Source organism: Cherax quadricarinatus, chromosome 32, assembly GCF_038502225.1.
Source record: "Cherax quadricarinatus isolate ZL_2023a chromosome 32, ASM3850222v1, whole genome shotgun sequence".
NCBI classification, from domain to species: domain Eukaryota; kingdom Metazoa; phylum Arthropoda; class Malacostraca; order Decapoda; family Parastacidae; genus Cherax; species Cherax quadricarinatus.
Genome location: NC_091323.1, coordinates 24,537,004 through 24,558,846, shown reverse-complemented (window position 1 = coordinate 24,558,846; position 21,843 = coordinate 24,537,004). Strand labels below are relative to the sequence as shown.

Sequence of the window (21,843 nt, the reverse complement as noted above, 5' to 3'; positions counted from 1 at the left end):
GTGCCACCCCCTTGTTGGTCTGGCCTACAGTTGTGTATGGCTGTGTAACCAGGAATGGCATAGACATCTGTAGTATCAGGCTTTAGCCAGGTTTCAGTTAGTGTAATGATGGACATATTGGCATGCAAGGAATTTAGTAATGCTAGGAGGTCATCATAATGCTTGCTTAAAGATCTGATATTGTAGTTAAGGTTAACCCTTTGACTGTCGCGGTCGTATATGTACGTCATAGGAGATACCGTGTTTGACGTATCTATACGCATAAATTCTAGCGGCTTCAAATCAAGCAGGAGAAAGCTGGTAGGCCCACATGTGAGAGAATGGGTCTCCATGGTCAGTGTGCACCATATAAAAAAAATCGGGGAGCCAGTGGTGCATTGTGGGAATACCATTTCAGTCGTCCTTTTTCAGCATGTCTAGCGGTAAGAAATATGTGACTTCCCTGCAAATCTGGGACTCTTCTCTTCCCAAGTGATGCTCTAACACAGATGGAAGTGTCAATGAAGATCAATTTCATGATTTCGAGGAGTTTGAGACCAAAAGCAATGGAGGAGGTGGAGGAGGAGGAGGAGGAGGAAGGAGAGGAGGAGGAAGAAGAGGAGGAGGAAGGAGAGGAGGAGGAAGAAGAGGAGGAGGAAGGAGAGGAGGAGGAAGGAAGGAGGAAGAGGAAGGAAGGAGGGAGGAGGAGGAAGGAGGGAGGAGGAGGAAGGAGGGAGGAGGAAGAAGGAGGGAGGAGGAAGAAGGAGGGAGGAGGAAGGAGGGTGGAGGAGGAAGGAGGGAGGAGGAGGAAGGAGGGAGGGAGGAGGAAGGAGGGAGGGAGGAGGAAGGGAGGAGGAGGAAGGGAGGAGGAGGAAGGGAGGAGGAGGAGGAGGAAGGTGGAAGGTGGAAGGAGGAGGAAGAAGAAGAAGAAGAAGAATAAGAAGAATAAGAATAATAATAATACCTAATACCTAATAATAATAATATGTAATAATATGTTCCCTTGAGGCATGAAAACAGTTCACCCCATGACAGTGACAAGATAAGGGGAGATAACATCTGATAAGAGCTGACCTTTGATGAGCGTAAACGAGGGTGGGGGGAGGGGGGCAGCTGTCCATCTGTCAAGAGCCAGGAGGAGGAGGAGAAGAAGAAGAAGAAGGAGAAGGAGGAGGAGGAGAAGGAGAAGGAGGAGGAGGAGGAGGAGAAGGAGAAGGAGGAGGAGGAGGAGGAGGAGGAGGAGGAGGAGGAGGAGGAGGAGGAGGAGATGACGACGAACAAACATTTGTCTGTCTGTCTATTTGTCTGTCTGCCAAACTCCCTGTCTATCCGTCTAGCTCTGTCTCAGAGAGAGCCACAAGACTGTGTCATCATCACGTTTACTCACATCTTCAAGCAGAGTATAGCACTTTGTCTGGATTTTTTGGGTTATCCTAGGTAATTTACACTATGTATAGTTGTATTTATGTGTACCTGTGAGACAGAGATAGACAGAGAGAGAGAAAGAGAGACAGATTGAAAGAGATAGAATGAGGGAGAAAGATAATTAGATAGAATGGAGGGGGAAGCAGCATCCGACCCCATTGTTTTGACAGGCGGTAGGGGGAGTGACTAATGAGACAATATGTCATTTTGACAGCTGCCGACTCCTGACTCAAAACAATTATAAGCCACACACTCGCACACAAGACAAGCTTGCTGAAGGGTGATAATAGGAGTTTTATGAAAGTATCTAGTGACTATATATGTGTATATATATTATAGAAACCAGAAGCAAGAAGGGAAGGCAGGAATGAAGGAAGGACTAGATGAAAGGAAGGAAAAAAGTAATGAAGGACAGATGAAGGAATGTAGGAAGAGAGGTGGAATGCCCTCCAGGTAGCCTCCAGGTAGGAAAGGAATGAAGGAAATTAGGAAGGAATGATGACACACGACCATTTACCTAGGATAACTACATAACACAACTGCCTGCTAATACTTTGAAGAAAACTGCTCAGACGAGGTGTTTTGTCTTTGCACATAAAAAAAAAATTCAACAAAAATGCACACACACTGATTTTATGTGTGAGAGTGTAAAACACCACTGTGTATGACACCATGTTTTATGTGTGAGAGTGTAAAACACCACTGTGTATGACACCATGTTTTATGTGTGAGAGTGTAAAACACCACTGTGTATGACACCATGTTTTATGTGTGAGAGTGTAAAACACCACTGTGTATGACACCATGTTTTATGTGTGAGAGTGTAAAACACCACTGTGTATGACACCATGTTTCAGAGTTCCACAAGCTGCAGAACTTCTAGGAATATGTTCAGTGACTGTATATTGGTATATATATTATAGAACAATAGTAATAAACAATTTTTTGTATTGTTTGTTTTTGTAAACAAGTTTTGTAAACAATATATTGATAATTATGTTTGTGTGCTTATTGTGTTGTATACAACGAGTGTATATATGTACATTGCACCTTACTTTGGTCTCACAGGCCACATAAGTTATGTGAAAAAATAAAATAGTGAAAAAAACAACAAACCTTCAAATACAAGTAAACTAAAGTTTACCGGGTGAGCGGCAGTCGCCGCTGTTGCCATACGCGGCTCATTTTCTGCAAACTTCATGCCTCTATATCTCGGTAAGTACTGATGGGAAAATTTTTTTTTTGGGACTAAAACAATCAGAAAAATAATCTTAACATTTTCATAAGAAAAAATAATTTTTTTTTTTTTTCGAATATTTTGCGACACCAGGAGACACTTCAGGATTGGGCCCTTCGACAGTCAAAGGGTTAAAAAATATGTAAGGGAATACAATTAAGTAATGGTAAACAAGTTAAATGGACAGATAGTCACTATGAAATAATATTGGTTTAGGAGTAAGATCTGATTTGTAATATTAAATAAGTTGAGCAGTTTATTGCACAATAAAAAGTAAAAAAAAAAATGAGGTAGTTGGTACTAGCTAGCAAAAGATAGTTTTGGTACTTGCAAAAAAGTAATTGGAATATACACTAATTGCACACACAATAAAAAGTGACTAAAAAAACAAGTAGTGGTAAACAAAATTAAATGGACAGGTAAGAACAATGAATAATATTAATTTGGAGTAAGATTTGACTTGTAACATAAAATTATGAGCAATTAATAGCAGTAAGAAAGAAGTAAAAAAGTATTGGAGGTAGTTAGCATTAGCTTGTGATGAAAAAAATAATAAAAATAATAATAATGCACAATATAATAGTAAGGTACACTATATGCACCACACGTATATATGTATTAAGGGCACTTATCTAATCTGTTACAGAAATGACAGCTTTTCTAAACCTTCACCTCTCTCTTCCCTGATGCTTCTATTCTCCTTGTATCCCATCTACCTTTTACTCTCAGTGTAGCTACAACTAGAAAGTGATCTGAATTATCTGTGGCCCCTCTATAAACATGTACATCCTGAAGTCTACTCAACAGTCTTATCTACCAATACATAATCCAACAAACTACTGTCATTTCGCCCTACATCATATCTTGTATACTTATTTATCCTCTTTTTCTTAAAATATGTATTACCTATAACTAAACCCCTTTCTATACAAAGTTAAATCAAAGGGCTCCCATTATCATTTACACCTGGCACCCCAAACTTACCTACCACACCCTCTCTGAAAGTTTCTCCTACTTCAGCATTCAGGTCCCCTACCACAATTACTCTCTCACTTGGTTCAAAGGCTCCTATACATTCACTTAACATCTCCCAAAATCTCTCTCTCTCCTCTACATTCCTCTCTCCCAAAATCTCTCTCTCTCCTCTACATTCCTCTCTTCTCCAGGTGAATACACGTTTATTATGACCCACTTTTCGCATCCAACCTTTACTTTAATCCACATAATTCTTGAATTTACACATTCATATTCTCTTTTCTCCTTCCATAACTGATCCTTCAACATTACTGCTACCCCTTCCTTTGCTCTAACTCTCTCAGATACTCCAGATTTAATCCCATTTATTTCCCCCCACCGAAACTCCCCTACCCCCTTCAGCTTTGTTTCGCTTAGGGCCAGGACATCCAACTTCTTTTCATTCATAACATCAGCAATCATCTGTTTCTTGTCATCCGCACTACATCCATGCACATTCAAGCATCCCAGTTTTATAAAGTTTTTCTTCTTCTCTTTTTTAGTAAGTGTCTACAGGAGAAGGGGTTACTAGCCCATTGCTCCCGGCATTTTAGTCGCCTCATACGACACGCATGGCTTACGGAGGTAAGATTCTTTTCCACTTCCCCATGGACAATAGAAGAAATAAAGAGGAACAAGAGCTATTTAGAAAAAGGAGAAAAACCTAGATGTATGTATATATATATGCATGTGCGTGTCTGTGAAGTGTGACCAAAGTGCAAGTAGGAGTAGCAAGATATCCCTGTTATCTAGCTAGTTTATGAGACAGAAAAAGAAAAAGAATATATTGTATATTGTATTAAAAAAATAAGAGGAAATCAGCTTTAATATACATTATTTAGGTATACATACTGGTCAGAGAGCCCATCGTAAGTCTGAGTCATTGGTAAAGGAGTATGTCACTAAGTGAGGAGAGGCTGTACTTACTTTTTTTAGGACATTGTCCATGAAGAGAAGCACTGCACCTTCCATCTGAGATATAGTGTTTGAAATAATACAGATCTGTTCTCTATCATCTCCCTCTAAAAGGTCAAACAGTTCTTTAAGACCCTCTACTTCTTGCCGCATGTACTCAATGTTGTTCAATCCAATGCAAATCTGAAATATTAAAAGAAAATATAGTTTTACATCAGAAACGTGTGTTCAAGAATCAACTTTTATATATTTCTTCTTTTTTACCTCGATGGCAATCTCTCACCAAGGAAGGGTGACCCCAAAATAAATTAAACATTCACCATTATTCACTCAAATCACACTCTTGCCAGAACTGTAATGACATCACAATCATAGATGAATGGTTCAGAGAACTGACATGTTGATAAATTAGACACATGTGCAACTCTTGGGTATCTTTATTGAGGAAACGTTTCGCCACACAGTGGCTTCACGATTCTCCTTTGTATGGACTGACGAAGCCACTGTGTGGCGAAACGTTTCCTCAATAAAGATACCCAAGAGTTGCAGATGTGTCTAATTTATCAACATCACAATCGGTTTACCACATCCCCAGCTTCAACATCCCCACCCCAGCTTCATAGTGCAGGCAGTACCCTTCCCACTTTCAATCCTCAAATCTGACTAACTAGTTTTCCTGAATCTTTCATAAAAGTTACTTTGCTCACAAACAGAATGTTCACTAAAAACTCCTTGTCTCCATTCACTAACATTCTTACATAAGCCTGCTAGATGTTCAAGTCCTATAATTTCCTAAAAGCCTCCTTCACCCCTACCTCCAATCATTCCTGTGATGACCCCAACCCCTCCTACCCTTCATGTCAGTTAAAATTTATATATCTTTATCATCCTAATCTTTAAATGGGCTGCTGAAAACAATATGAAGTTCAATGAAGAGAAATTTCAATTACTCTGATATGGAAAACTTGAGAGAATTAAAACTATCAGTATAAAACAAATTCCAACCATAAATAGAGCAAAAAACTATTGTGAAGGACCTGGGAGTGATAATGTCAGAGGATCTCACTTTCAAAGACCACAATAATGAATCTACCACATCTGCTAGAAAAATGATAGGTTGGATAATGAGACCCTTCAAAACTAGAGATGCTAAGCCCATGATTCTCTTCAGATTGCTTGTTCTCTCTAGGCTGGAATATTGCTGTGAGAAAGATACATGATAATATACACTTGGAAAATCCTAGAGGAATTAGTACCAAATTTGCACATGAAAATCACTCTCTATGAAAGCAAGAGAGATTGCAGGAGATGCAACATTCCCCCCCCCCCAGTGAAAAAACAGGGGTGCCATGAATACACTAGGAGTCAACATATTAACCCTTAAACTATCCAAATATAGATCTACGTTCATGTGCATAGCACTCCTACTTTTTTTTGTTTTTTACATAAGGGTGTAAATAAAAGTAGACCTACGTTTGGAGTGCTACACACGTGAACACAGATCTACGTTTGGACAGTTTAAGGGTTAAGCAATAGGGGCCCAAGACTGTTCAGCTGCCTCCCAGCATACATAATGGATATTACCAATAGACCCCTGGCTGTCTTCAAGAAGGTGCCGGACAGGCACCTAAAGCCAGTACCTGACCAGCCAAGCTGTAGTTTGTACGTCGGTTTGTGTGCAGCCACCAGTAACAGCTTGGCTGATCAGACCCTGATACACCATGAGGCCTGGTCACAGACCGGGCTTCAGGGGCATTGACCCCTGAAACCCTCCCCAGGTATCTGTTTCCATCCTCTCTACATGCCCAAAACCACCTTCACAACCCTTCCTCAGATCTCAAACCACCACCAACCAACTAAAACAACCAGACTATTATTCTTTTTCTTCTTCTTTCAACCAACTGGCCATATCCCACCAAAGCAGGGTGACCCAAAAAGAAAAACAAAAGTTTCTCTTTTAACTTTAGTAATATATACAGAAGGAGCCACTAGCCCCTTGCTCCAGTCATTCCAGTCTCCTCCTATGACATGCATGGCTCATGGAGGAAGAATTCTGTTCCAATTCCCCATGGAGATAAGAAATAAACAAGAACAAGAACTAATAAGAAAAATAGAAGAAAACCCAGAGGGGTGTGTATATATATGCTTGTACATGCATGTGTAACATGATCTAAGTGGAAGTAGCAGCAAGATGTACCTGAAATTTTTCATGTTTATGTGACAAAAAAGACACCAGCAATCCTACCATCATGTAAAACAATTACAGGCTTTCATTTTACACTCACCTGGCAGGACAGTAGTACTTCCCTAAGCAATTGCTGTCTACCAATATACTACCTAGTAACATGAATGTTATAATTATATTATGATAGGTAAGCACTTAACCTATAGATGTTATATAGCTCCTGAAGAATAGGAGGCAATCATTTTCAATACATGGAACAGTAAAACAGGTCCAATTCTTTGACTCTGGAGCCTCTTACTGACAAACGGAAGACAGCATATTGAGTGGAACCTCCTTGATGTTTAATGTACCAGTAAGCAGTGACTTCGTTGCTACTAGTTCTCTTTCTTATTATATCAAACATATTTTTTTAATTGGTGTATGAGCTTCTTCCTGGGAACTGTATTTATTTTTTTAAGCATGTTGGCCATCTCCTACCGAGTCAGGGTGATCCAAAAAATGAAAAACACTTCCACCATCATTCACACAATCACTGTCTTTGCAGAGGTGTGCAGATACAACAGTTCAGATGTCACTCCAAACAGCAAATATCTCAAACCCTTCCTTGAAAGTGCAGGCACTGAACTTCCCACCTCTAGGACTCAAGAAGTCCTGCATTTTTTCTCATATTAAATAACTAGTCATATAAATATAACATCTTTTTTATGTTGGGTGTGTGAGCTTGCAAGCTGTCACAAGTGAACCTTTTTTTTTTTATATATTTTTTAGTTCATTGTTTACCAAGTTTAGGTCATCAGGATCTGAATTTGAAGTGACAAATGTTATGTCATCTGCAGATAGCTTTGATTTCATTTGCTGGGATGAATTTGGTAAACTATTGATATAAAGGAATAATGTTTTAGTTACCTCTGCAGGAAGGAACACAGAGTTTATCATGTTTTCTTCACAAAGTTTTGAGTCTAATTTAGCAATCACTAGCTTTGTGTAGTGAGCTCCCAACCCACAAAGATCCTGGAGGAGTCGTTTTGCTGCTCTGTCTCCTACTTCACAGGGCCATGCCAATTTATGCCATGAATTTTTTATCTGAAAATATATACAACTTGGATTACTATAATGCAAGAAAATAATAAAGCATCTTTATACAGTACATTAGTCTAACAATTATCCATGCAAACCATATTTTCATACCCCTATATAAATTAAACCAAAGTAAATTCTCAGTTTAACAGACCTCCATTTAGTAAACTTCGGAAATAGTGAACAAAATCTACTGCATCAATAGATTTGGAAATGGACAAAATCCTTTGGTCATAGAATTGTTCATTATTGTTATAATCAGGGCAAGACAATATTTCCTTTATCCACCACAACTGCCATTACTGACCACTCGCTTCCTCTTCCAACTAGTATGTTATAGAGGGTTTGCTTGTCATTTTAAGACAAAAATGTAACAACAAATTAAAAAAAAAAATGTTGAACTCATTTCCTGTAATCTTTCTATATTTCTTTGAGCAACAATAACTAAGCATTCATATTTTATAGACAACATCATCTGCATTTTAAAGTCGACTATCAATACAAAACTAAACATACATTGTATTTTTTTTTTCAACAAGTCGGCCATCTCCCACCAAGGCAGGGTGACACACAAAGAAAGAAAATCCACAAAAAGAAAATACGTTCATCATCATTCAACACTTTCACCTCACTCATACATAATCACTGTTTTTGCAGAGGCACCCAGATACAATAGCTTAAAAGCATATATAACAATACCCCTTCAAACTGCCAATATCCCAAATCCCTCCTTGAAAGTGCAGTCATTGTACTTCCCACTTCCAGGACTCATGTCCGGCTATATAACAATAACCGGCTTCCCTGAATCCCTTCACTAAATATTACCCTGCTCACACTCCAACAGCTCATCAGGTCAAAAAAGCTATTCGTCTCCATTCACTCCTATCTAATGCGCTCACGCATGCTTGCTGGAAGTCCAAGCCCCTCGCTCACAAATCCTCCTTTACCCCTTCCCTCCAACCTTTTCGAGGACGACCCCTACCCAGCCTCCTTTTCCCTACAGATTTATACACTCTCCAAGCCATTCTACTTTGAACCATTCTCTCTAAATGACCAAACCACCTCAACAACCCCTCTTCAGCCCTCTGACTAATACTTTTAATAACTCCACACCTTCTCTTAATTTCCACACTCCGAATTTTCTGCATAATATTTACACCACACACCGCCCTTAGAGAGGACATCTCCACTGCCTCCAACTGCCTCCTCGCTGCAGTATTTACAACCCAAGCATCACACCCATATAAGAGAATTGGTACCACTATACTTACATCAACTCCCAAATATCTGAAAACATTCACTTCTTCCATACTACCTCTCTCTCCAATGTGATATCCAATTTTTCTTATCTAAATCATTTGATACCCTCATCACCTTACTCTTATCTATGTTCACTTTCAACTTTCTACCTTTACACACCCTCCCAAACTTGTCCACTAACCTTTGCAACTTTTCTTTAGAATCTCCCATAAGCACAGTATCATCAGCAAAAAGTAACTGTGTCAACTCCCATTTTGTATTTGATTCCCCATAATTTAATCCCACGCCTCTCCCCAACACCTTAGCATTCACTTCTTTTACAACCCCATCTATAAATATATTAAACAACCACGGTGACATTACACATCCCTGTCTAAGACCTACTTTTACCGGGAAGTAATCTCCCTCTCTTCTACACACCCTGAGCCTCACTATCCTCATAAAAACTCTTTACAGCATTTAGTAACTTACTACCTATTCCATATACTTGCACATCTGCCACATTGCTCCCCTATCCACTATCATATGCCTTTTCTAAATCCATAAATGCAATGAAAACTTCCCTACCTTTATCTAGATACTGTTCACATATATACTTCAACATAAACACTATCTGCACATCACCTACCCACTCTAAAGCCTCATCTAAAATCCTACTCTGTCTTACCTCTAATTCTTTCAATAATAACCCTACCGTACACTTTCCCTGGTATACTCAGTAAACTTATTCCCCTATAATTTTTACGATCTCTATTGTCCCCAATCCCTAGGTACCTTCCCCTCTTTCACACATTTATTAAAGAAAAACACCAACCACTCCAACACTATATTCCCCCCTGCTTTTAACATTTCTATCATGATCCCATCAGTTCCAGCTGCTTTACCCCCTTTCATTCTACGTAATCCCTCACACACCTCCCCCACACTCGCATCCTGCTCTTTTTCACTCCTGAAAGCTATTATACCTCCCTGACCAGTGCATGAAATTACCGCCTCCCTCACTTCATCGACATTTAAAAGTTCCTCAAAATAATCCCGCAATCTACCCAATACCTCCAGCTGCCCATCTACTAACTCCCCTACTCTGTTCTTAACTGACAAATCCGTTCGTTCCCTAGGCTTTTTTAGCTTGTTTATCTCACTCCAAAATGTTTCCTTATTTTCATCAAAATTTCTTGACGATGCCTCTCACATTCTATCATCTGCTCCCCTTTTGCACTCTCTCATCGCTCTCTTCACCTTTCTTTTACTCTCCATATACTCTGCTCTTCTTATAACACTTCTTTGTAAAAGCCTCTCATATGCTATCTTTTTCTCCTTTATAACACCCTTTACTTCATCATTTCACTAATCACTCCTCTTTCCTCCTGCATCCACCCTCCTATAGCTACAAACTTCTGCCCCACATTCTAATATCACATTTTTGAAACTATTCCAACCCTCTTCAACCCCCCCACTACTCATACTTGCCTCAACCATGACTCACAAAATCGTAATGACACAATTGCAAACAAACCATACCATGGGTGGGGTTTGAACCCACTGTCAGAGTCTCAAAACTCCAGACCATCATGTTAGCCACTGGGCCAGCTAGCTAAAGCTAGCTGGCCCAGTGGCTAACGTGGCAATCTGGAGTTTGAGAGACTTTGACAGGGGGTTCAAACTCCACCTGTGGTATGGTTTCTCATACTTGCGCTAGCCCACCTTTCTGCCAATAGTTGCTTATATCTCACCCGAAGTTCCTCCTCCCTTACTTTATACACTTTCACCTCTCTCTTACTAGTTGCCATTTTCCTTTTGTCCCATCTACCTCTTACTCTAACTGTAGCTACAACTAAATAATGATCCAATATATCAGTTGCCCCTCTATAAATATGTACATCCTGAAGCCTACTCATCAACTTTTTATCCACCAATACATAATCTAACAAACTACTTTCATTATGTGTTATATCATACCTTGTATACTTATTTATCCTCTTTCATAAAATATGCATTACTTATTACCAAACCTCTTTCTACACACAGCTCAATTAAAGGCTCCCCATTTTCATTTACCCCTGGCACCCCAAATTTACCTACTACTCCCTCCACAACATTTTTACCCACTTTAGCATTGAAATCCCCAACCACAAGTACTCTCACACTTGGTTCAAAACTCCCCATGCACTCACTCAACGTTTCCCAAAATCTGTCTCTCTCCTCTACACTTCTCTCTTCTCCAGGTGCATAAATGTTTACTATAATCCACTTTTCACATCCAACCCTTATTTTACTCCACAAAATCCTTGAATTTATACATTTATATTCCCTCTTTTCCTGCCATAACTTATCCTTCAATATTATTGCTACTCTTTCTTTAGCTCTATTTGAAACCCCTGACCTAATCCCATTTATTTCTCCCTACTGAAACACTCCCACCCCCTTCAGCTTTGTTTCACTTAAAGCCAGGACATCCAGCTCCTTCTCATTCGTAACATCCGCAATTATCTTTTTCTTATCATTCACACAACATCCACGCACATTCAAATATCCCACTTTGACGGCTTTCTTCTTTTTCTTTTTAGAAAGCTATAGAGGAAAGGGATTACTAGCCCATTGTTCCCGGTATTTTAGTTGACTTTAACAACACGCATGGCTTACAGAGGAAAGATTCTTATTCCACTTCCCCTTAGATATAAAATTAAAAGCAATAAGAACACGAACTATTAGGATAAAATCAAAGAAAACTCAGATGATTGTGCATACATAAACGTGTACATGTATGTGTAGTGTGACCTAAGTGTAAGTAGAAGTAGCAAGATGTACCTGAAATCTTGCATGTTTATGAGACAGAAAAAAGGCACCAACAATCCTACCATCATGTAAAACAATTACAGGCTTTCATTTTACACTCACTTGGCAGGTTGGTAGTACCTCCCTGGGTGGTTGGTGTCTACCAACCTACTACTGCAAAGGCAGATAAAAACATAAAAAAAAAGCTATCATTAATGAAGTTACAAAAACAAACTCAAATAAATGACAATTAACCTTTAAAACTTACAATTGTAAAATTAGATTTACACCCAGAAGCAGATGAACTTATTGTAAAATCAGAGCTGGTTGTGGAAGCATATGAACTTATGCCAGGGTAGTCTATTTTAAATGTGTCCCTCTCAACTTCCTTAGAAATCAAGTCTCTTGCCCGGGCAAACAACTTCCTCTGCCATCTCTCAACACCACCTATGAACCACTGATGAAAACCTTGAATGTCTGATTGTAGGTGTACTTCACTGGGTAGATTTTCACCTATCCTAATAAAGAAAGAAAGAAAAAAAAAGAATAATTAAATAATCTGCCGAAGATCAAAAAGCCAATAATGCATTCAACAACAATGACCATTCATCAAGATATGTAACTGTTTTGCTTGGAATAATAGCAGGTGCTCACACCAACAAATGCTCACTATAAATGAGATTTTTTATTCTTCTTCTTTCAACAAACCGGCCGTATCCCACCGAGGCAGGGTGGCCCAAAAAGAAAAACAAAAGTTTCTCTTTTTAAATTTAGTAATTTATACAGGAGAAGGGGTTACTAGCCCCTTGCTCCCGGCATTTTAGTCGCCTGTAACAACACGCATGGCTTACGGAGGAAGAATTCTGTTCCACTTCCCCATGGAGATAAGAGGAAATAAACAAGAACAAGAACTAGAAAGAAAATAGCAGAAAACCCAGAGGGGTGTGTGTATATATAAGCTTGTACATGTGTAGTGTGACCTAAATGTAAGCAGAAGTAGCAAGACGTACCTGAAATCTTGCATGTTTACGAGACAGAAAAAAGGACACCAGCAATCCTACCATCATGTAAAACAATTACAGGCTTTTGTTTTACACTCATTTGTAGTAGGTTGGTAGACAGCAACTGCCCAGGGAGGTACTACCATCCTGCCAAATGAGTGTAAATTTTTTATTATGAGAAACTATTAAAGTTCCACAAGGCTCAGTGTTGGGCCCCATACTGTTCTGCAGTACATAAATGACCAAGTGGTGATACCAAAACAATGAGAATACAAACCAAAGAGGAAGAAAAAAGGCTACATGAATGGTTGAATAAATGGTTATTAAAATTTAACCCCAAAAGTCAAGTTATGAAGTAGGGATTTTTGAACAGTAGACTGATGAGACAATTAAAAAGAAAATCAGAAGCCACTAAAGAAAATACCCTGGAATAACCAACACATCTAAAGCTGTCTCCCAAAGTACAGTGAAACCTCGACTGATGAGTGCCCCAACTTTAGAGTTGTTTGAGATACAAGCTGTTGTTCAGTCGATTTTTTGCTCCAAGTTACAAGCCAAAATCTGAGTTGTGAGTGAGCTTTTCCCTCAAGGGAGGTTCCCTGACGCTGGTGAGGGGCTCTTGATCTAGGGAATTGTATCTGTGCTCCAGTTCCCTAAATTAATAATAATAATAATTCTAGGTAGTAGGTTGGTAGACAGAAACCACCCAGGGAGGTACTACCGTCCTGTCAAGTAAGTGTAAAATGGAATCCTGTAATTGTTTTACATGATGGTAGGATTGCTGGTGTCCTTTTATTCTGTCTCATACACATGCAAGATTTCAGGTACATCTTGCTACTTCTACTTACACTTAGGTCACACTACACATACAAGTAAAAGCATATATATACACACCCCTCTGGGTTTTCTTCTATTTTCTTTCTAGTTCTTGTTCATTTCCTCTTACCTCCATGGGGAAGTGGAACAGAATTCTTCCTCCGTAAGCCATGCGTGTTGTAAGAGGCGACTAAAATGCTGGGAGCAAGGGGCTAGTAACCCCTTCTCCTGTATATATTACTAAATGTAAAAGGAGAAACTTTCGTTTTTCCTTTTGGGCCACCCCGCCTCGATGGAATATGGCCGGTGTGTTGAAAGAAAGAATAATAATAATAATTCTTCTTTCTTTCAACACACCAGCCATATCCTGACTTACTTAGTTACTTAAATAATAATAACATTAATATTAATATGATTATTATTGTTATTATAATAATGAATGCCGGCAATTCAGTTCACTCTTTACCTCACTGTGGGAACAGTTCTCTCCTGCTTTGCTTACATTTTTAAGTCATTTGGCCAAATTTCGTTTTTCTAAGCATGGGTCCTAAGAAAGAAAGTGTAAAGGACAGTGCTGAGAAGAAAAAGAGAATGATTTCCATGGAATTAAAGCACGAAATCATAGATAAACAAGTGAGGTGTCCAGGTTTTGGGTTGAGGGGGAAGAGGGAGGGGGAGAGCTGGCTCGTAACTCAGAGCAAAAAATCGACCCAGAGACGGCTCTTATCTCAAAAAACTCGTAAGTTGGGACATTCGTAAGTCAGAGGACTGAAGAGGCGTTGTTGAGGTGGTTTGGTCATTTAGAGAGAATGGATCAAAGTAGAATGACATGGAGAATGTATAAATTTCTAGGGGAAGGAAGGCGGGGTAGAGGTCGTCCTCAAAAAGGTTGGAGGGAGGGGGTAAAGGGGGTTTTGTGGTCGAGGGGATTGGACTTCCAGCAAGCGTGCTTGAGCGTGTTAGATAGGAGTGAATAGAGACGAATGGTTTTGGGACCTGATGAGCTGTTGGAGTGTGAGGAGGGTAATATTTAGTAAAGGGATTCAGGAAAACTGGTTATTTTTATATAGCCGGACTTGAGTACTGGAAATGGGAAGTACAATGCCTGCACTTTAACCCTTAAACTGTCCAAACATATATATACGTTTGCTCGTGTAGCACTCCAAACATAGACCAACGTTTTATTTTTCATTTCTTCAAATTTAGCACAATAGGCTTGAGTTGCCTAGACATGAAAGAATGGATCTGTGCACTCAGTGTGTGCAGCATTAAAAAAATCTGGGAGCACTTAGTATCTTGTGGGAGCACCAGTTCAATTGAGTGCCAGCTAGAGCAAATAGCATAGCAAGCACCAGGGATTCACTGATGTCATGTCACATTAACACTCCCTTCACTTCTTATGTATTTGGCAGGCTGGCTTGGCTGTCTCTGTCTATATTTCTGTCTATTTCTATGTCTATATATCTGTCTATATCTCTCACATGCACACGTAAGTGCAGTTATACATAGTGTAAATTACATAGGATAACCCAAAAAATCCAAGCAAAGATAGACAGACAGACATGTTTGTGTCTATCAGTGAAAACAAAGCCAGGGTTCCCAGAGTGCCCATTTATCAAATGTCACTAGTCTGTAAACAGATGTCATAACACCATTCTTCAAGGAGTTTGATATACTATACTCCAGGCAGACAGAAAGACAGATAAGCAGAGAGACAGGCAGATAGACAGACATGTTTGTGTAGAACAGTGATAAATACAGCAAGGGTTAGCTAAATACACGAGTGAGTGTGGGTGGGTGTGAGATGGACCTGACTAGCTTGTGCTACTACGTCTGATGTCGTGCTCCTTCTTTCAGTGGATGTGACCTGACTAGGTGGGTCATTGGTCTAAGCTTGGGGGGGGGGACATGGACCTGCCTTGCATGGGCCAGTAGGCCTGCTGCAGTGTTCCTTCTTTCTTAAGTATTCGGCAGGCTGGCCAGCTGGCCGGCTAGTCGGCTGGCTTTGGCTGTCTATATCTCTGTCTCTCTCTCTCACATGCACACACAAGTACAATTATACATAGCGTAAATTACCTAGGATAACCCAAAAATTCCAGGCAAAGATACAGACAGGCAGACAGACATAAATAGACAGAGACAAGACATGCTTGTAATGTAACAGTGATAAATACAGAGTGCGCTAGCTGGAGCAGTGGGCATTTATCAAATGTCACTGGGTTGTCAACAGTATTGGGATGCCTTCATAACACCATGCTTCAAGGTATATGCCAGAGTATCTAAAAACACTGCTGGGACCTATAAATACTTTGTATATATTTCTAGACAAGAGTAAATAACCCAAGCAGGTGTAAATGTTCACCTGTCAAGGGATTGTGACTATTAGAGCACTATTTCAGTACCTAATATTAGTGTCAGAACAAAGATTGGCTATGAAATTACAAGAACTACTATAAAATATAATTTACAAAGTAGAAGTGATGCAAGGAGGGAAGAGTATATGGAGAAAAAGAGAGAGGTTAAGAGAGTGGTGAAGGAATGTAAAAAGAGAGCAAATGAGAGAGTGGGTGAGATGTTATCAACAAATTTTGTTGAAAATAAGAAAAAGTTTTGGAGTGAGATTAACAAGTTAAGGAAGCCTAGAGAACAAATGGATTTGTCAGTTAAAAATAGGAGAGGAGAGTTATTAAATGGAGAGTTAGAGGTACTGGGAAGATTTTTTTATTATCACACTGGCCAATTCCCACCAAGGCAGGGTGGCCCGAAAAAGAAAAACTTTCACCATCATTTACTCCATCACTGTCTTGCCAGAAGGGTGCTTTACACTACAGTTTTTAAACTGCAACATTAACACCCCTCCTTCAGAGTGCAGGCACTGTACTTCCCATCTCCAGGACTCAAGTCCGGCCTGCCGGTTTCCCTGAATCCCTTCATAAATGTTACTTTGTTCACACTCCAACAGCACGTCAAGTATTAAAAACCATTTGTCTCCATTCACTCCTATCAAACACGCTCACGCATGCCTGCTGGAAGTCCAAGCCCCTCGCACACAAAACCTCCTTTACCCCCTCCCTCCAACCTTTCCTAGACCGACCCCTACCCCGCCTTCCTTCCATTACAGACTCATACACTCTTGAAGTCATTCTGTTTTGCTCCATTCTCTCTACATGTCCGAACCACCTCAACAACCCTTCCTCAGCCCTCTGGAGTTTACCTGGAGAGAATTCCGGGGGTCAACGCCCCCGTGGCCCGGTCCGTGACCAGGCCTCCTGGTGGATCAGAGCCTGATCAACCAGGCTGTTACTGCTGGCTGCACGCAAACCAACGTACGAGCCACAGCCCGGCTGATCAGGAACCGACTTTAGGTGCTTGTCCAGTGCCAGCTTGAAGACTGCCAGGGGTCTGTTGGTAATCCCCCTTATGTATGCTGGGAGGTAGTTGAACAGTCTCGGGCCTGACACTTATTGTATGGTCTCTTAACGTGCTAGTGACACCCCTGCTTTTCATTGGGGGATGTTGCATCGTCTGCCAAGTCTTTTGCTTTCGTAGTGAGTGATTTTCGTGTGCAAGTTTGGTACTAGTCCCTCTAGGATTTTCCAGGTGTATGTAATCATGTATCTCTCCCGCCTGTGTTCCAGGGAATACAGGTTCAGGAGCCTCAAGCGCTCCCAGTAACTTAGGTGTTTTATCTCTGTTATGCGCGCCGTGAAGGTTCTCTGTACATTTTCTAGGTCAGCAATTTCACCTGCCTTGAACGGTGCTGTTAATGTGCAGCAATATTCCAGCCTAGATAGAACAAGTGACCTGAAGAGTGTCATCATGGGCTTGGCCTCCCTAGTTTTGAAGGTTCTCATTATCCATCCTGTCATTTTTCTAGCAGATGCGATTGATACAATGTTATGGTCCTTGAAGGTGAGATCCTCCGACATGATCACTCCCAGGTCTTTGACGTTGGTGTTTCACTATTTTGTGGCCAGAATTTGTTTTGTACTCTGATGAAGATTTAATTTCCTCGTGTTTACCATATCTGAGTAATTGAAATTTCTCATCGTTGAACTTCATATTGTTTTCTGCAGCCCACTGAAAGATTTGGTTGATGTCCGCCTGGAGCCTTGCAGTGTCTGCAATGGAAGACACTGTCATGCAGATTTGGGTGTCATCTGCAAAGGAAGACATGGTGCTGTGGCTGACATCCTTGTCTATGTCAGATATGAGGAGGAGGAACAAGATGGGAGCGAGTACTGTGCCTTGTGGAACAGAGCCTTTCACCGTGGCTGCCTCGGACTTTACTCTGTTGACTACTACTCTCTGTGTTCTGTTAGTGAGGAAATTATAGATCCATCGACCGACTTTTCCTGTTATTCCTTTAGCACGCATTTTGTGCGCTATTACACCATGGTCACACTTGTTGAAGGCTTTTGCAAAGTCTGTATATATTACATCTGCATTCTTTTTGTCTTCTAGTGCATCTAGGACCTTGTCGAAGTGATCCAATAGTTGAGAGAGACAGGAGCGACCTGTTCTAAACCCATGTTGCCCTGGGTTGTGTAAGTTAGTTAGTTTAATATGTTTATTATGCACCCCATACCCATCCTGTGGGCGGTAGTCAAAAGATTACAGAGGTACATAATTGGTCCAGGGACTGGACTCCAAAGTTTTGATAGCTGAGCAAGTTACAGAGGTAATGAACTCACAATTTACAAAGGTAATGAACTCACAATTTACAAAGGTAATGAACTCCAGGTAAGTCTGGTCACAATCATGACAAGTTACAAAGGTATTTACAGATTACAGAGGTACGTAATGGGTCCAGGGACTGGGCCCCCAAAGTTTTGATAGCTGAACTAGGTACAAAGGTAATGAGCTCACAAGTTACAAAGGTAATGAATTCTGTAGAATGGTTACTTACGTTTATACTTTGGCTACAATCATGAACAAATTATAGAGTAATGAGCAATTCACACTTCCACACCCAGTCACAACTGTAATGAGTTATTGGTGCAAATATTGATTGTTGAGTCACACACACCACACACACACACACACACACACACACACACACACACACACACACACACACACACACACACTTTAGTTGAATATCTTTATGCACCCCATACCCATCCTGTGGGCAGTAGTCAAAAGATTACAAAGGTACATAATGGGTCCAGTGACTGGACCCCAAAGTTATGATAGCTGAACTAGTTACAAAGGTAATGAACTCCAGGTAGATCTGGTCACTAATCATGGCAAGTTACAGAGGTAATGAATCAGCTTCACTCCTATACATGGTTACAGTCATGAACAAATTACAAAGTAATGAACCACTGATACGTCCACACCTGGTCACAATTGTAATGAGTTATAAATACAAATATTAAGTGGATCATACACCCACACTAGTGCGCGCACGCACATACACACACGAGGGCGCACGCACGGACATGTGCACACGAGCGTACAAATATATGCATACACACAAGGACGCACACCCACACACACACACCCACACACCAACACCCACACACACACACCCTCACACACACCCACACACACACCCTCACACACACCCACACACCCACACACACACACACACACACACACACACACACACACCCACACATGCACACACACACCCACACACACACACCCACACACGCACACACACACCCACACACGCACACACACACACACCCTCACACACACCCGCACACACCCACACACACGCGCACACACACACACACACACACACACACACACACACACACACACACACACACACACACACACACACACACACGCGCGACCTGTTCTAAACCCATGTTGCCCTGGGTTGTGTAACTGATGGGTTTCTAGATGGGTGGTTATCTTGCTTCTTAGGACCCTTTCAAAGATTTTTATGATATGGGATGTTAGTGCTATCGGTCTGTAGTTCTTTGCTGTTGCTTTACTGCCCCCTTTGTGGAGTGGGGCTATGTCTGTTGTTTTTAATAACTGTGGGACGACCCCCGTGTCCATGCTCCCTCTCCATAGGATGGTAAAGGCTCGTGATAGGGGCTTCTTGCAGTTCTTGATGAACACGGAGTTCCATGAGTCTGGCCCTGGGGCAGATTGCATGGGCATGTCATTTATCGCCTGTTCGAAGTCATTTGGCGTCAGGATAACATCAGATAGGCTTGTGTTAACCAAATTCTGTGGCTCTCTCATAAAAAATTCATTTTGATCTTTGACTCTCAGTCTGGTTAGTGGCTTGCTAAAAACTGAGTCATATTGGAACTTGAGTAGCTCACTCATTTCCTTGCTGTCATCTGTGTAGGACCCATCTTGTTTAAGTAAGGGCCCAATACTGGACGTTGTTCTCGACTTTGATTTGGCATAGGAGAAGAAATACTTTGGGTTTCTTTCGATTTCATTTATGGCTTTTAGTTCTTCCCGCGATTCCTGACTCCTATAAGATTCCTTTAGCTTAAGTTCGATGTTTGCTATTTCTCTGACCAGTGTCTCCCTACGCATTTCAGATAGATTGACCTCTTTTAGCCGCTCTGTTATTCTTTTCCATCGCCTGTAAAGGGAGCACCTGTCTCTTTCTATTTTACATCTACTCCTCCTTTTTCTTAGAGGAATAAGTTGTGCATACATCGAGTGCTACCAAGTTAATCTGTTCTAGGCAAAAGTTGGGGTCTGTGTTGCTTAGTATATCTTCCCAGCTTATATCAGTTAGGACTTGGTTTACTTGGTCCCACTTTATGTTTTTGTTATTGAAGTTGAATTTGGTGAATGCTCCCTCATGACTAATCTCATTTTGTCGGTCTGAGGCTCCGCGCATACATGTCTGAACCTCAATTATGTTGTGATCTGAGTATATTGTTTTGGATATGATGACATTTCTTATCAGATCATCATTGTTAGTGAAGATGAGGTCTAGTGTATTCTCCATTCTAGTAGGCTCTATTATTTGCTGGTTTAAATTGAATTTTGTGCAGAGACTTAAAAGCTCGTGCGAGTGTGAGTTTTCATCAGAGCTGCCTCCTGGTGTTATTACTGCAACAATATTATTTGCTATATTCCTCCATTTTAGGTGCCTTAAGTTGAAATCCCCCAGGAGCAAGATGTTGGGTGCAGGAGCTGGAAGATTTTCCAGACAGTGGTCCATTTTTAACAGCTGTTCCTGTAATTGCTGGGATGTTGCATCCGGAGGCTTGTAGACTACCACAATGACTAGGTTTTAGTTCTCGATCTTTACTGTTAAAACTTCCACTACATCATTTGAGGCATTAAGCAGTTCTGTGCAAACAAGTGACTCTGCGATGTACAGGCCAACCCCCACCTTTTGCCTGTTCACTCTGTCACATCTGTATAGGTTGTAACCTGGGATCCATATTTCGTTGTCCAAGTGATCCTTTATGTGGGTCTCAGTGAAAGCCGCGAACACTGCCTTTGCCTCTGCAAGCAGTCCACGGATGAAAGGTATTTTGTTGTTTGTTGCTGGCTTTAGACCCTGTATATTTGCAAAGAAGAATGTCATCGGACTGGTGGTATTGTTGGTACTGGGGGGGGATTTTTTTTCCGTCATTAGTACCTGTATCTGTTGGTTTGGAGTGGAGGCCATCGACTGTGGTTCCACTCCAGGAATGACTGGATTTGGTGTACAATTTCTGCCATTTCCTGCCAGTTCTTTTTTTTTTTTTTCCTTCTTGGCACTAAAAAACCTCTCCCTCTTGAGTGGCTGTGGCTACCCAGGTTTTCCCACGGCCTGGATGTTTTGTATCTTTTTGTCCCCTTTAGATGGTGTGCCTGGCAATTTAAGTTATACCACAGTCTTTCCTGTACTGAAGAGGTACACATTTCAGGGTGAAAAAGCTTACAGGAAGGGAGTTTGCATTTTCCTGTTGTCATATGGGCACGGCATTTTCTAGGGTGGTCATAGTTGCACATCCCATCTGTTTTTCCAGATTTCCCATGCCTGCAGATACCAAGTGCATAGTATGTGCACAGGCTTGGTTTCCGTTTGCCTTGGGTTTCTGTGACTGTATTCCCTGTTGGTGCATGTTTACCTGTCTTATTCCTATCCTCCCTAGCACCAACAATGGAGCTCCCACCAGTTGTTTTTGGTAATATATCCTCACTATTGCTAGTGGAGTCCTCTTGTTTGCTATTTC

General features: G+C 40.8%; 1 protein-coding gene across 5 annotated transcripts in view; it reads right to left on the bottom strand.

The window, feature by feature from the left end:
• The window catches only part of LOC128690150 (protein unc-13 homolog 4B-like), a 195,102-nt gene that overhangs the window by 59,590 nt on the left and 113,669 nt on the right, over nt 1-21,843 (bottom strand). For all 5 annotated transcript variants that reach the window (XM_070090542.1, XM_070090544.1, XM_070090543.1 and 2 more), the window contains 3 exons: nt 12,136-12,385; nt 7,662-7,838; nt 4,583-4,753 (listed from right to left, as the gene is read on the bottom strand). In XM_070090542.1, the coding sequence (XP_069946643.1) occupies nt 4,583-4,753; nt 7,662-7,838; nt 12,136-12,385 (598 nt within the window). The remainder of the gene's footprint in view (nt 1-4,582; nt 4,754-7,661; nt 7,839-12,135; nt 12,386-21,843) is intronic.